The sequence below is a fragment of the Fundulus heteroclitus genome, chromosome 2 (genome assembly GCF_011125445.2).
Source record: "Fundulus heteroclitus isolate FHET01 chromosome 2, MU-UCD_Fhet_4.1, whole genome shotgun sequence".
Classification (NCBI taxonomy): Eukaryota; Metazoa; Chordata; class Actinopteri; order Cyprinodontiformes; family Fundulidae; genus Fundulus; species Fundulus heteroclitus.
The window spans coordinates 39693486-39706122 of NC_046362.1; the positions used below are offsets into that span (position 1 = coordinate 39693486).

The following is a 12637-nucleotide window of genomic DNA, read 5'->3' on the forward strand; positions in this document are numbered from 1 at the left end:
TGCAAAACATATCATATGCATGTAAAACATATCACATGCATGTAAAACATATCATATGCATGTTAAACATATATGCATGTAAAACGAATCACATGCATTGAAAACAAATAATATGCATGTAAAACATATCATATGAATATGTAAAACATATTGTATGCATGTAAAACATATCATATGCATGTAAAACATATTGTATGCATGTAAACATATCATATGCATGTAAAACAAATCACATGCATGTAAAACATATCATAAGAATATGTAAAACATATTGTATGCATGTAAAACATACAATATGCACGTAAAACATATCATATGAATATGTAAAACATATTGTATGCATGTAAAACATATCATATGCATGTAAAACAAATCGCATGCATGTAAAACATATCATATGCATGTAAAACGTATCATATGCATGTATAACAAATCACATGCATGTAAAACATATCATATGAATATATAAAACATATTGTATACATGTAAAACATACAATATGCACGTAAAACATATCATATGAATATGTAAAACATATTGTATGCATGTAAAACATAGCATATGCATGTAAAACGTATCATATGCATATAAAACATATGATATGCATGTAAAACGTTTCATATGCATGTAAATCATATCATATGAATATGTAAAACATATTGTATGCATGTAAAACATATAATATGCATGTAAAACATATCATATGCATGTAAAACGTATCACATGCATGTAAAACATATCACATGCATGTAAAAATATTGTATGCATGTAAAACATATCATATGCATGTAAAACGTATCACATGCATGTAAAACATATCACATGCATGTAAAAATATCGTATGCATGCAAAACATATCATATGCATGTAAAATATATCACATGCATGTAAAACATATCATATGCATGTAAAACATATCACATGCATGTAAAACGTTTCATATGCATGTAAATCATATCACATGCATGTAAAACATATATGCATGTAAAACATATCACATGCATGTAAAAATATCGTATGCATGCAAAACATATCATATGCATGTAAAACATATCACATGCATGTAAAACATATCACATGCATGTAAAAATATCGTATGCATGTAAATCATATCACATGCATGTAAAACATATCATATGCATGTAAAACATATCACATGCATGTAAAAATATCGTATGCATGCAAAACATATCATATGCATGTAAAACATATCACATGCATGTAAAACATATCATATGCATGTAAAACATATCACATGCATGTAAAACGTTTCATATGCATGTAAATCATATCACATGCATGTAAAACATATATGCATGTAAAACATATCACATGCATGTAAAAATATCGTATGCATGCAAAACATATCATATGCATGTAAAACATATCACATGCATGTAAAACATATCATATGCATGTAAAACATATCACATGCATGTAAAACGTTTCATATGCATGTAAATCATATCACATGCATGTAAAACATATCATATGCATGTAAAACATATCACATGCATGTAAAAATATCGTATGCATGCAAAACATATAATATGCATGTAAAACATATCACATGCATGTAAAACGTTTCATATGCATGTAAAACGTATCATATGCATGTAAAACATATCATATGCATGTAAAACAAAGATGAAATCAAAACTTGTGCTGTTGCTTGTTTTCAGACTTTCTAAAGACGGACGAGCGTCAGCAGGTTTAACGCTGCTTCTCCTGCTGCATGGGGGCTTCTGCGGTGATTAGCTAGACTCATGTTCTGCTGGACAGCACCAGATGAGGAGACCAGACGAAGCGTGCCGCAGGGTTCAGAACCTTACAGAACCACTGTTAGGTGACCTTAACTGGAGGAGATGGACACAGTTACAACTGGATTTCTGGCCATGACCAAACAATCTTCCTTTCTTTCATCCTTAATCTACATGCAGACATTTTCTTTGGATCAAAACCTTCTCTCAGTGTTACACAGATTTGCGGCGGTTGGTTGCCTTGTGTTAGCCATAGATATCCAGCCTTTATTATGGATATCTATGGTGTTAGCACCCCCAGTGTTGTGCATCACCTGTTTAGCCCCCATGCAGAATATCACAGAATGGTTCCTATTCTTCTTGCCTTCAAGCTCGACTTGACAACAATGTTAATTCCATCAAACTGACACCAATATGTGTACAACTATGTGAAAAGTAGCTCTATTAAAGTGTCATGTAAAAAAAAAAAAAAAAAAAAAAAAAAGAAATACATTCAGCCTTTATTCTGAAGGGTCTATGAATAATTTCCGGTTATTGCTCTGCTAGATATCGCACCTTAACGTAATGTGATTTCATTTGATTTGCGTGATTTAATCCTATTTAAATTCACAGGCTCTGCAGTTGGAAAGCATTTAATTAAACCACTCAGGTGATTCAGAGTCTGCATCTGCTCTTTAATTATTGATAATAACAATAATTCATAATAATAATAAGGCTGATTGCAGCCTTCGTGCAACAACAATGCAGAGAGCTGCTTCTTTCTTTCATTTTCACCGGTTGCCAGTAAATGAGGGCCCGCACTGCGTAATTCTGCCACCTGCTGGTGCATCCTGGGTATGAGCACCTCAGCGCGAAGAGCCTAAACAGCCTTCTGCTCCAGTACTAACATAAAACTACAGCTTCACCATTCATCTCACTTCATTTGTACACCATGCCACAAAGAGGTCCACCAGCGCCCTGGACTCAGCGTCTTGTCCATCTCTGAAGCTTCCAACACCTGCAGAGTGAGTCATCTGAGTGTTCCTGCAGACAGGAGTTTGTCTTTTACTGCAAGTCTGAGGTGAAAAGAGTGAAAAGGAACGGTGAGAGTACAGTCCCCTGTGGCGCTCCTGTGCTGCTGACCGCCTGGTTAGACTCTCAACCCTTCACTCTCTCAAACAGTGGTCTGGTTGTCAGGTAGTCTGGGTCAGGTGACTGTTGAGGCCTCCACCTGAGTCTCCTGGAGGTTCTGACAAAGCAAATCCGGTGGTAGATAAAATATGTGAGTGATGACAGGAGAGCTGTGGGTCAGAGGGTGGGATGCTGATTGGCTGCTGGTAAGAGAGCAGGATGCTGAGCTTGGAACAGGATGTAGTTCCTCATTGGAGGCTTGAACTTGAACGTTAGCAATTATCATCATTAAAACCTGCAAATATTTGTGACATTATAAGATATACGTACATTTAAAAATAAAAAATGTAATATTCATGGCTGCCCTACAGATTATTCATGTTTTTAATATCAATTATGTGAATTTAAATGACTTACCTATTTCTTTATTAATATAAGTGTCTTTTTACTTTTGTATCATGTTTTTGTTCTTTACAATGATGAACAGGGGTCTCTGTATTCATCGGGTTTTCACATAAGATGCCGTATGGAGGTATGATCATAATGCAGGTTTTATTATTGTATAATTATCATAAACTCATGATCTCTGCTACCTCGTAGAGAGAAAGTGACATCAGAAGGAAATCCCGCTAACAGGCACGTAAACCTGTCTTTATTTTCTCTCCCCATTAATTATTGACTTCAGGCATTTTTAAAAGCTTCGGTAACGTTTCCTTTCTTGAACGCACACATCTCACACAGCCACAGATGTGACGTCAGTAACAACATCCGGTTACAACATCTGATTTCAAAATAAACCTTCAAAAACAAGAAGGTGGAAAACGTTTTGAATTCCTTAAATGGTGGATATATGTTCTTGTTCTAAATTCTGTCTCTGAAATAGATAGATAGATAGATAGATAGATAGATAGATAGATAGATAGATAGATAGATAGATAGATAGATAGATAGATAGATAGATAGATAGATAGATAGATAGATAGATGCTGCACATGTTCCTTTCCCCATGTGATAGATGTTGTTTTCTGTGATAAATAAATAAATATAAATAAATAAATTCTACACCCTTATTTTGAAAACCTGAAGCGGAGGTTCCGTAGTTCAGCTAGCAGCTAGCAGTAGCCTGGAGACACCTGGAGACACCTGGAGAGCAGCAGCGGCTTCCAGGTGTCAGGTTCTGGATCATGAAGCAGGTAATGGACCCGGTACCGTTTTGCCGGTTCAGTTGCGCTTTACTGATGCTGAAATAAGTTCAGTTCGGTTCCGCCCGATCATCCTGAAGTTCTGCTTCCTGCAGGAAGAAGGGTGGTTCTGTTGGACTGGAGGTCCAGGTTCTGCTCTGAGATCTGCTGAGGTGTTCTGGAGGTCCAGGTTGCTGTAATAGAGACCTTCAGCTGGTCTGGACTGATGGTTCTGGTTTCTCTTCCTCCTCTGGACAGCAGCCCATAGAACCTCTGGGTTCGGGTCAGACCTGGTAGACGCTGGCAGAACCCAGTGGACCAGAACCCAGTGGACCAGAACCAGCAGCTGGCTCCTCAAACTTCACAGTGGACCTCAGGAGTTCTGGTTCTGAACCTCTCTTCCTCTGGACTCTGGGACCTTGGTTTCTAAATGAAAAGTAACTTTGGACCCTGAGCAAGGCCCGGTTCTGTTTCAGCTTTGACTCAGAACTAAGTTCTGTCTCCAAAAGTTGTTCAGGGCCACAGATCGGACCGCCGTGAGCGGGTCATCGGTACCACCACACCGCTGCAGAACGGGTCACTGCTCTCTGGCCCGGCCCGGGTCAGCTCGGGTCGGACCGGGTCGGCCCGGCCTCGTCTCGTTGGACTTTGGCAAAGCTGGTTCTGTTTGCTGGTGTTTTTCAGGTGACTCCGGTCTGACAGAACCTCATGGACCGACTGGGCCAGAAGTGTCGACCCGACCGGGTCAGCGAATCCTCCAAGGTCAGTGAGTGCAGCTCGGTTCTGTTCTGCTCGCTGTGATTGACGGTCGCTGCTGATAACTGGGGAACCAGAACCAGAACCAGGTTCTCACAGGTCCTGACTGTAGAGGGAGGTTCTGTTGATTAATGACGGCTTTTTTAAAGGTTCTGGTTCTGGGAGGTGGACATTATGGGATGTTTCTGGTTCCAGGAGTAACTGGACCGTTGCCTCCTCTGCTGGGGTAGAAACCATGGTTCTGCTTTGTTTCAGGTCCGATCGGACCCGGTTTGGTGGTTCTGCTGCTGATAATGCTGCTCTGTGTCTTCCTGTCCGGGTCCGGCCTGGTGGTTCCGATGACCGAACGCCTCGGCCGTAACGGACCTCTGACCCGTGTGCTGTTGTCGGCAGATCTTCCGCTCGGTGGACCGGGCCGTGGAGGTTCTGCAGGGCTTCAACGAGCAGCGCCAGAACAACCGGTTCTGTGACGTGGTTCTGGTGGCCGGCGGCCGGCGGGTCTCTGCACACCGGGCCCTCCTGGCCGTCTCCAGCCCGTACTTCCACGCCATGTTCTCCCTGGGCATGAAGGAGGAGCACCAGCAGGAGGTACGCTGGGACAACCCAAGTTCTGCTTGGGTTCTGAGGGAGTCATACCGGGTCAGAAGGTTCTGAGGTTTTATTCTCTGAAAAGGATCATTTCTCTCTTCATTTCAGTTTCATCTTTAGTTTTACCAGATTTGTCCTCGTCTCAATAAGCAGAGGGAAAACATCATCGGACCCGACCGGACCTGATCGGACCCGACTGGACCTGATCAGACCTGATCAGACCTGATCAGACCCGGTCGGACCTGATCGGACCCGGTCAGACGCGGTCAGACCCGACCGGACCTGATCGGACCCGGTCAGACCCGGTCAGACCCGACCGGACCTGATCAGACCCGGTCGGACCTGATCAGACCCGGTCGGACCTGATCAGACCCGGTCGGACCCGATCAGGTCCGATCAGCTCCGGTCGGACCTTCTAACAGCAGAGCTGCTGCTCCACGGTTCCTCTGAGGAGTCCACCCTAATCTTTAGCTCCGTCCTCAGATTGGACTCTGACCGGGCCGCTCCAGAACCTTAATAGTTCTTCCAGTCAGAGGAAGCGTGTTAAACTAAAAGATGGATTTAAACCAAGGACTCTGGGCTCCTGCTTCATGGTTCCGTCCATTTTGTGCGGGCCACCGGTACCGCTGGCAGCAGAGTAGAACCCCAGCCAGACGGCAGGGGCGGCTCCAGGGGGTGGCCAGGGGTGGCCATGCCCCCCCCACTGGTCAGTGTCTATTGTAGCGTCAGTTTAGCATTTCATGCTATCACGCTCAGCCAGCAACACAGACGCTCTTCTTTGGCTTTTATCACGTTTATTTGTTTCTGCCAGTATTTACTTCCCTTAGTAACTGTTTTGTTTTCCAATAAATGAATAAATATACACCTTATTCCTAATGTAATTACGCAATACAAATGTATTGTTGTTCAACTCAAAATGTTAACTCTATTATTGGGCTATGCACATTAGATCATTAGAAACATTAACATTTCAGAAAACCATTAAAAACCATAAGATATTAGTTTACTATTAGTTTACTTAAGTCTTTCTGATTCTGCCTGTTTTCTACATGCAGCTTTATTACAACAGTAGAATAAAATCCTGAAATTACAGCTTTTAGTTTCAGGGCCACCCCAAGAGTTTAAGTGGCTCCATCTGGCCCCCCCTATGAAATATTTCTGGAGGCGCCACAGCCAGACGGGTCAGCTGCTCTCAGGGAACCGGGCCAGGAACCGGGCCAGGAACCGAGCCAGGAACCGGGCCAGGAACCGGGCCAGGAACCGAGCCAGGAACCGGGCCAGGAACCGGGCCAGGAACCGGGCCGGGACGCCGGCGTCTAACTCTGGGATTCTGTCCTTTCCTCCAGCTCGATGATAGTTCTCAGGAAAAGAAGCAGGAAGAAAGTTTGGACCTCCGGCCTCTGAGGTCCAGTTGGTTCTGATCGCTTGAAGCTGGCAGAGAAACTCTGAGGTCCAGTTGGTTCTGATCGCTTGAAGCTGGCAGAGAAAATCCGTTTTTTTGGGCGACGTAATTCTCACACTAATCACAGGAAGGTTTGTCCTTCAGGAGAAAATCCAAACTGTAGACGCGTCTGAAGCGAGCGGCGGGTCTGAGCATGATGCTGACGGTTCTGACTGACCCGACGGGCCTGACCCAGCTGGTTCTGTCCACAGGTGGAGCTGGGGGGGCTGTCGTACGGGGGTCTGAAGGCCGTGGTGGACTTCCTGTACAGCGGCGAGCTTCTGCTGGACGGAGGAAACGTCCACGGCGTGCTGGAGGCAGCTCACCTGCTTCAGGTACGGCGCTGCGAACCGGGCCGCCGGGCCGCAGCAGAACCATGAGCGGTACCGCTGGGCCGGGCTGCGCTTGGTGTTCAGCCCAGCGGCTTATTGCTCAACATTTATTATATGCTGCCACCAAAGAAACCAGAATGTGGAGCAGGGGGCCCAACATGCGGCCCGGGGGCCATTTGTGGGCCGGGGGCCAATTCTGGGTGGCCCCACAGCTGAGGTGGCTGATGGAAGACTTTAGTTTTTAATTAGGATAAAATTATTACTCAAAAGTTTAAGTCGTACAATTGAAAATGTTAAGTACAACACTAAATATTCATCTTTTAATAAACACACTTTAATTTCCTAGTAACATCTGTCCAGTGATATTTAATCACTCAAATGCAGACTTTGGTGCAATAAAATGAACTCAAGTATTAAAACTGGCTAATCAGAGAAAGTGTTTTCAAAGAACAAGCGACCCAAACACTGTTGTTATATAAACCATAAACTGTTCAGTTTATTATTGTTACAGTCAAATTAAATTATTCAAAATCATTTGCAAACTGCATGAATACAACAAATGAGCAAAACCCTATTTTAACTTTGTATCTACAATAATTTACACATTCATTTCCTACAAAAGTCTGACTAATTTATTTATTTCAAATGATCATATTTTGTAGAAATTAAATTAAATAATTAAAATAACAACAAAATAAATTGTGCCCTGGACGTCCTGACAGAGCCCTGATCTAGACGCTGCTGTGTCGGGTCCAGGTTGTTGAAGCTGCAGCAGGAAGTCTGCAGAAGATTTAGCTTTAAGCAGCACACCTTGCAGCCAATCAGAGCCAGCCATTCGTCCTGGCTCTGATTGGCTGCTTCTGACCGGGAGCAGATGGCAGCAGGACCACTTGGGGGCGCCAGAGGAGCTGGATTCACAGATTATTATTTTAGTGTCAGGACGTAGTGACAGTTTTAAGAGTTATGTGTAAAACCATATTTTTACTACAGTTAGCTTTAAATGCATGTGAAGACATTGAGCTAATGATGCTGAGCCTCAGGTACGGCGCCTGCGTACGCACAGAGGACTAGCGGCTAATGAGGACTAGCGGCTAATGAGGACTAGCGGCTAATGAGGACTAGCGGCTAATGAGGACTAGCAGCGTGTAACGCAGGTCTTCTGACAATAGAAAGGAAACAGCAGAAACCATCTATTCATCTTTAAATAAAGCGATATACGCCAGCTGTTGGCCTGAGAAAGATTTAAGCTTTGGGTTTAATTTTGTCCTCATTAGGCTTTAATGAAGAGAACGGCAGCAAAGATGAATCTGTGTTCAGCAGAATGTGTCGTCCAGATATTATAAAGAGAACTTTTTACCATAGAGACACTTTATTAATTTCTACGTTAGAAGTCCAGCAGTGAGGTGAAGATGTTCTCAGCTCATTGCTTAAAGCAGCAGCAGCAAACATCTAGTCAGATTTTCATTGTTTACTACGGCAGGGCGGCCATCTTGTTTCACAGCTGGATTCACAGCTGGATTCAGGTCGACTCCCAGAGGAAACGCTTCACATAAAAGCAGCTTTTTAGACTCATTTTTCATTTCTTTCTGTGAAACCAAAGGAAGAAGACCCGATTAATGGGGTTTGGGCCGTTGCTCCTTGTTTACTCATCGCGGTAATCTCGTAGCGCAGGTCACATGGTCTGGTTATAGTAAAGTTAGCTTGGGTCACATGGTCTGGTTATAGTAAAGTTAGCTTGGGTCACATGGTCTGGTTATAGTAAAGTTAGCTTGGGTCACATGGTCTGGTTATAGTAAAGTTAGCTTGGGTCACATGGTCTGGTTATAGTGAAGTTAGCTTGGGTCACATGGTCTGGTTATAGTGAAGTTACTTGGGTCACATGGTCTGGTTATAGTAAAGTAAGCTTGGGTCACATGGTCTGGTTATAGTAAAGTTAGCTTGGGTCACATGGTCTGGTTATAGTAAAGTTAGCTTGGTTTGCTACCAAAGAGAGAAAAATAAAGGTTTTTATAATGAAAGCCAGCAGGGGGCAGTGATGGAATCAGAAAAGCTTTAGTGGAACCAGAGCGCTGCTGCAGCAGAACCTTTTCACCAGAACCAGGAGAACGTTTGCTCATCCTCCGTCATGTGTCTGTGCCTCAGCTGTGGCGCACGGTGGATTTCTGCTGCCAGTACCTGGAGCAGCAGGTGAGCGAGGACAACTACCTGTACCTGCAGGAGCTGGCTCAGCTCTACAGCCTGGAGCGCCTGGACAGCTTCATCGACCACTTCGTCCTGGCTCGCTTTGCCTCGCTGTCTTCTGCTCCTGACTTTCTCCACCGCGTTCCTCTGCACAAGCTCTCCTCCTACCTGTGCAGCAGCCAGGTAACCCCGCCCGCTCTCATTGGACGCTCGGCGCCGGGCGTGGCCTGACCACCTTCTCTGGTTCTCCGCCAGGTGCAGCACCACAGCGAGCTCGCCCTTCTGCAGGCCTGCCTGCAGTGGCTGGGCCACAGCCCGGAGCGCCCCCCCCACGCCAGGCAGCTCCTGTCCCACATCCGCTTCCCGCTGATGGCGCCGGGGGAGCTGGTGAGCCAGGTGCTGCCGGCGATGCGGGCGCTGCTGCCAGAGGGAGGCGTCTGCGAGGAGCTGGTGGAGGAGGCGCTGACGTACCACGCCAGGCCCAGCGCTCAGCCGCTGCTCCAATCAGGACGCACCGTGCTGAGGGGAGGGGTGGAGCGGCTGCTGCTGATTGGAGGAGAGGTACTGATGGACCCAGCATGAGGGGGTGCCCTGGTAAAGATGGCGGGGGGTCAGCTGCAGGTTGAACTTCCTGTCTGTACCTGTGCAGGTGTGTGAGCGCGGACAGGAGCTGAGCGCCAGCGTCTGCCGGCTGGACAGCCAGACGGGAAGCTGGGAGCTGGAGACGGAGCTGCCGGCCCGGCGCAGCCACCACTGCCTGGCGGTGCTGGGGGGCTTCATCTTCTCGGCGGGGGGCAGCTCGTCCAGAGACGGCGGGGAGGAAGCCGCCTGTAACCTGCTGCACCGATACGACCCGCGCCTCAGCCAGTGGACCCAGGTGAGAGGACCCAGCAGGACCCGCTCCTTCTGCATAATGCTAATGCTAACGCTAACGGTTCCCAGGGCGCCCCCATGGACCAGCGGAGGGTGGACTTCTACCTGGGAGCCGTGGGGGAACACCTGGTGGCGGTGGGAGGCAGGAACAGCAGCGGCGCGCTGGCGTCTGTGGAGGTCTATCACCCTGCAGAGGACCGCTGGTCCTACCTAGCTCCACTCCCCAGGTAGGACACCTCACTGGAACACCTGCTGCTGTTGGTGCTTCAGGAGGTCTGGAAGCAGGAGGTCCTTCTTTCAGGAGGTCCTTCTTTCAGGAGGTCCTTCTGAAAGCAGGAGGTCCTCCTGAAAGCAGGAGGTCCTTCTTTCAGAAGGTCCTCTTTTCAGGAGGTCTTCCTGAAAGCAGGAGCCTGTAGTCCAGCTGTTCTCTGGTGTTCCTGATAACTTTATTTATGTCACTCTAACAACAATAAAATGTTTTTAGCGACTCGTTCCTGCAGTCAACAGAATAACATGAAGTTATTAATATTAAAGACTAATTTGGGTTCCATGAAGTTTTGTCCTGTTTTAGTTCATTGAGACGTATTTGCTGTGCTGCCAGCAGGGGGCGCTGCTGTCACATCCAGAAGTCTGCAGAACCAGAACCAGAACCTTGATATTACTCCCAGTCAGAATTAAACGGTGAACCTGCTGAGGTCCGTTTGGCCCGGTAGCGTCTACCTTCCTCTAAAACGGGTCGTTCCTGTGAAGAACCAGCAACGGGTTCTGGTGGTTCTGGTAGTTCTGGATATTAGGCTGTGGTACCGGTCAGCCCAGTCAGAACATCGGACCTTCTCTCCATGATCCACCAGTGGGAGAAATGGACCCAACAAGATCCTTTTTTTGCTGCTGGTTCTGTTGGTGAATTTTTCTGGACCAGAACAATCAGAACCGTCAGCAGAACTGAGGAGAACTTCATGTTGCTGATGGTTTCTCTGGTCAGCTGGGCCCGGTCCAACAGTTCTGAACCTGGTTCTGAATCAGCGGACCCTGACGAGCTGTGTTCTGTTTTCCAGGCCCACCTACGGTCATGCCGGTACCGTCCACCAGGGCCTGGTCTACGTCTCAGGCGGCCACGACCACCAGATCGGCCCGTACCGCCCAGATGTTCTGAGCTTGGACCCGAACCGGGTCGGGTCGGCGTGGGCGCAGCGCCGGCCCATGTGGGCGGCGCGGGGCTGGCACTGCATGGCGTCCCTCAAGCAGCTGATCTACGCCATCGGCGGCAGCGACGACCACGCCGACACCGCCGAGCGCTTCGACGTCCTGCAGGTGGAGAGCTACGACCCGCGGGCCGGCCACTGGACCCGGCTGGTACCGCTGCTGCGGCCCGGCAGCGAGGCGGGCCTGGCGGTCTGGGCGGGGAAGATCTACGTTCTGGGCGGCTACAGCTGGGAGAGCATGGCCTTCTCCAGAGTCACGCAGGTGTTCGACCCGGACGCCGGGTTCTGGTCCAGAGGACCGGACCTGCCCAGGCAGGTAGCCGGGGCGTCGGCCTGCGTGTGCGAGGTCCGGCCGGCGCCGGCAGCGGAGAGCAAAACGGACCGAGGGCTGAGGGGGAGACCGACGTAGAACCTCAGAGGAACTGGTTCTGTTCCTGCGCTCGGGTCAGAACCTCTGCAGCTTCTCAGCCGGACAGAGGGGTTCTGCTCGGACCGGACCGTGGGACTGTTTTAAGAAGCAGGCGGGTCGAGCAGCACCATGCGCCGTTCATCTGGGGCCGGGTCCAGATTCTGGTCCAGATTCGGGTCCAGATTCTGGTCCAGATTCTGGTCCAGATTCTGGTCCAGACCGGGAGCATTTAATGCGAGAAACAGGAAACTTTATTTCTATAGATTTAAATTTGGGGTCTAAGGTTGAAAAAGGTTGAAATGTTGGAGCCGCTTCAAAGTTCTGGGTCCAGTTCTGGGTCCAGACCCGATGTTACCCTCATCAGAACCGGTATTTGGGCTTTTGATTGTATTTAAATGTGTTTCCAGGGTAGAACGGCGCCGCAGCGATGGATAAAGACCCATTAGGAGCAAAAGCTTGGATCAGTTCTCAGAATTCTGCAGACGGGTCCAGTAAACGGGTCCAGTAAACGGGTCCAGTAGACGGGTCCAGTAGACGGGTCCAGTAGACGGTTATAATCAGAGATCACGGCAGCAGGACCAGAAGTGTTTGACGGCACCAGAACACCAGGAGAGCCGCTCTGCAGACTGGATCTGGGTTCTGTGACGGGTCAGAGACCAGAACTTCGCTGCGACCCAAACTGCTGAGTGAAGCTAAATCTGCTTGAAACGGAGAAGAAAAAACAGTCCGAAGAGATTAAAGAGTGGAAACATTCGGGTCTTGGCCCGGTTCTGGCTTTTATTGGACTGCAGTAGGTAGGAGGTG

The 12637-nt window shown here is 47.5% G+C and overlaps 1 protein-coding gene across 6 annotated transcripts; it reads left to right on the forward strand.

Moving 5' to 3' along the window:
• Positions 1-3961: 3961 nt before the first annotated feature.
• On the forward strand, positions 3962-12621 carry klhl36 (kelch-like family member 36). Of its 6 annotated transcripts, none has more exons than XM_021320434.2 (9): positions 3962-4063; positions 4736-4813; positions 5201-5395; positions 7049-7171; positions 9311-9532; positions 9605-9910; positions 9999-10226; positions 10292-10449; positions 11278-12621. In XM_021320434.2, exons 2-9 carry the CDS (start codon positions 4760-4762, stop codon positions 11831-11833), a joined length of 1842 nt encoding a protein of 613 aa, XP_021176109.2. In that variant the 5' UTR covers positions 3962-4063; positions 4736-4759; the 3' UTR covers positions 11834-12621. The 6 variants fall into 6 exon arrangements, with proteins under 6 accessions (XP_021176109.2, XP_012725859.2, XP_035982933.1 ...); XM_021320442.2 differs by having other exon boundaries at positions 3968-4063; positions 4168-4813; XM_012870405.3 differs by having other exon boundaries at positions 3962-4813.
• The last annotated feature ends 16 nt before the right edge of the window (positions 12622-12637 follow it).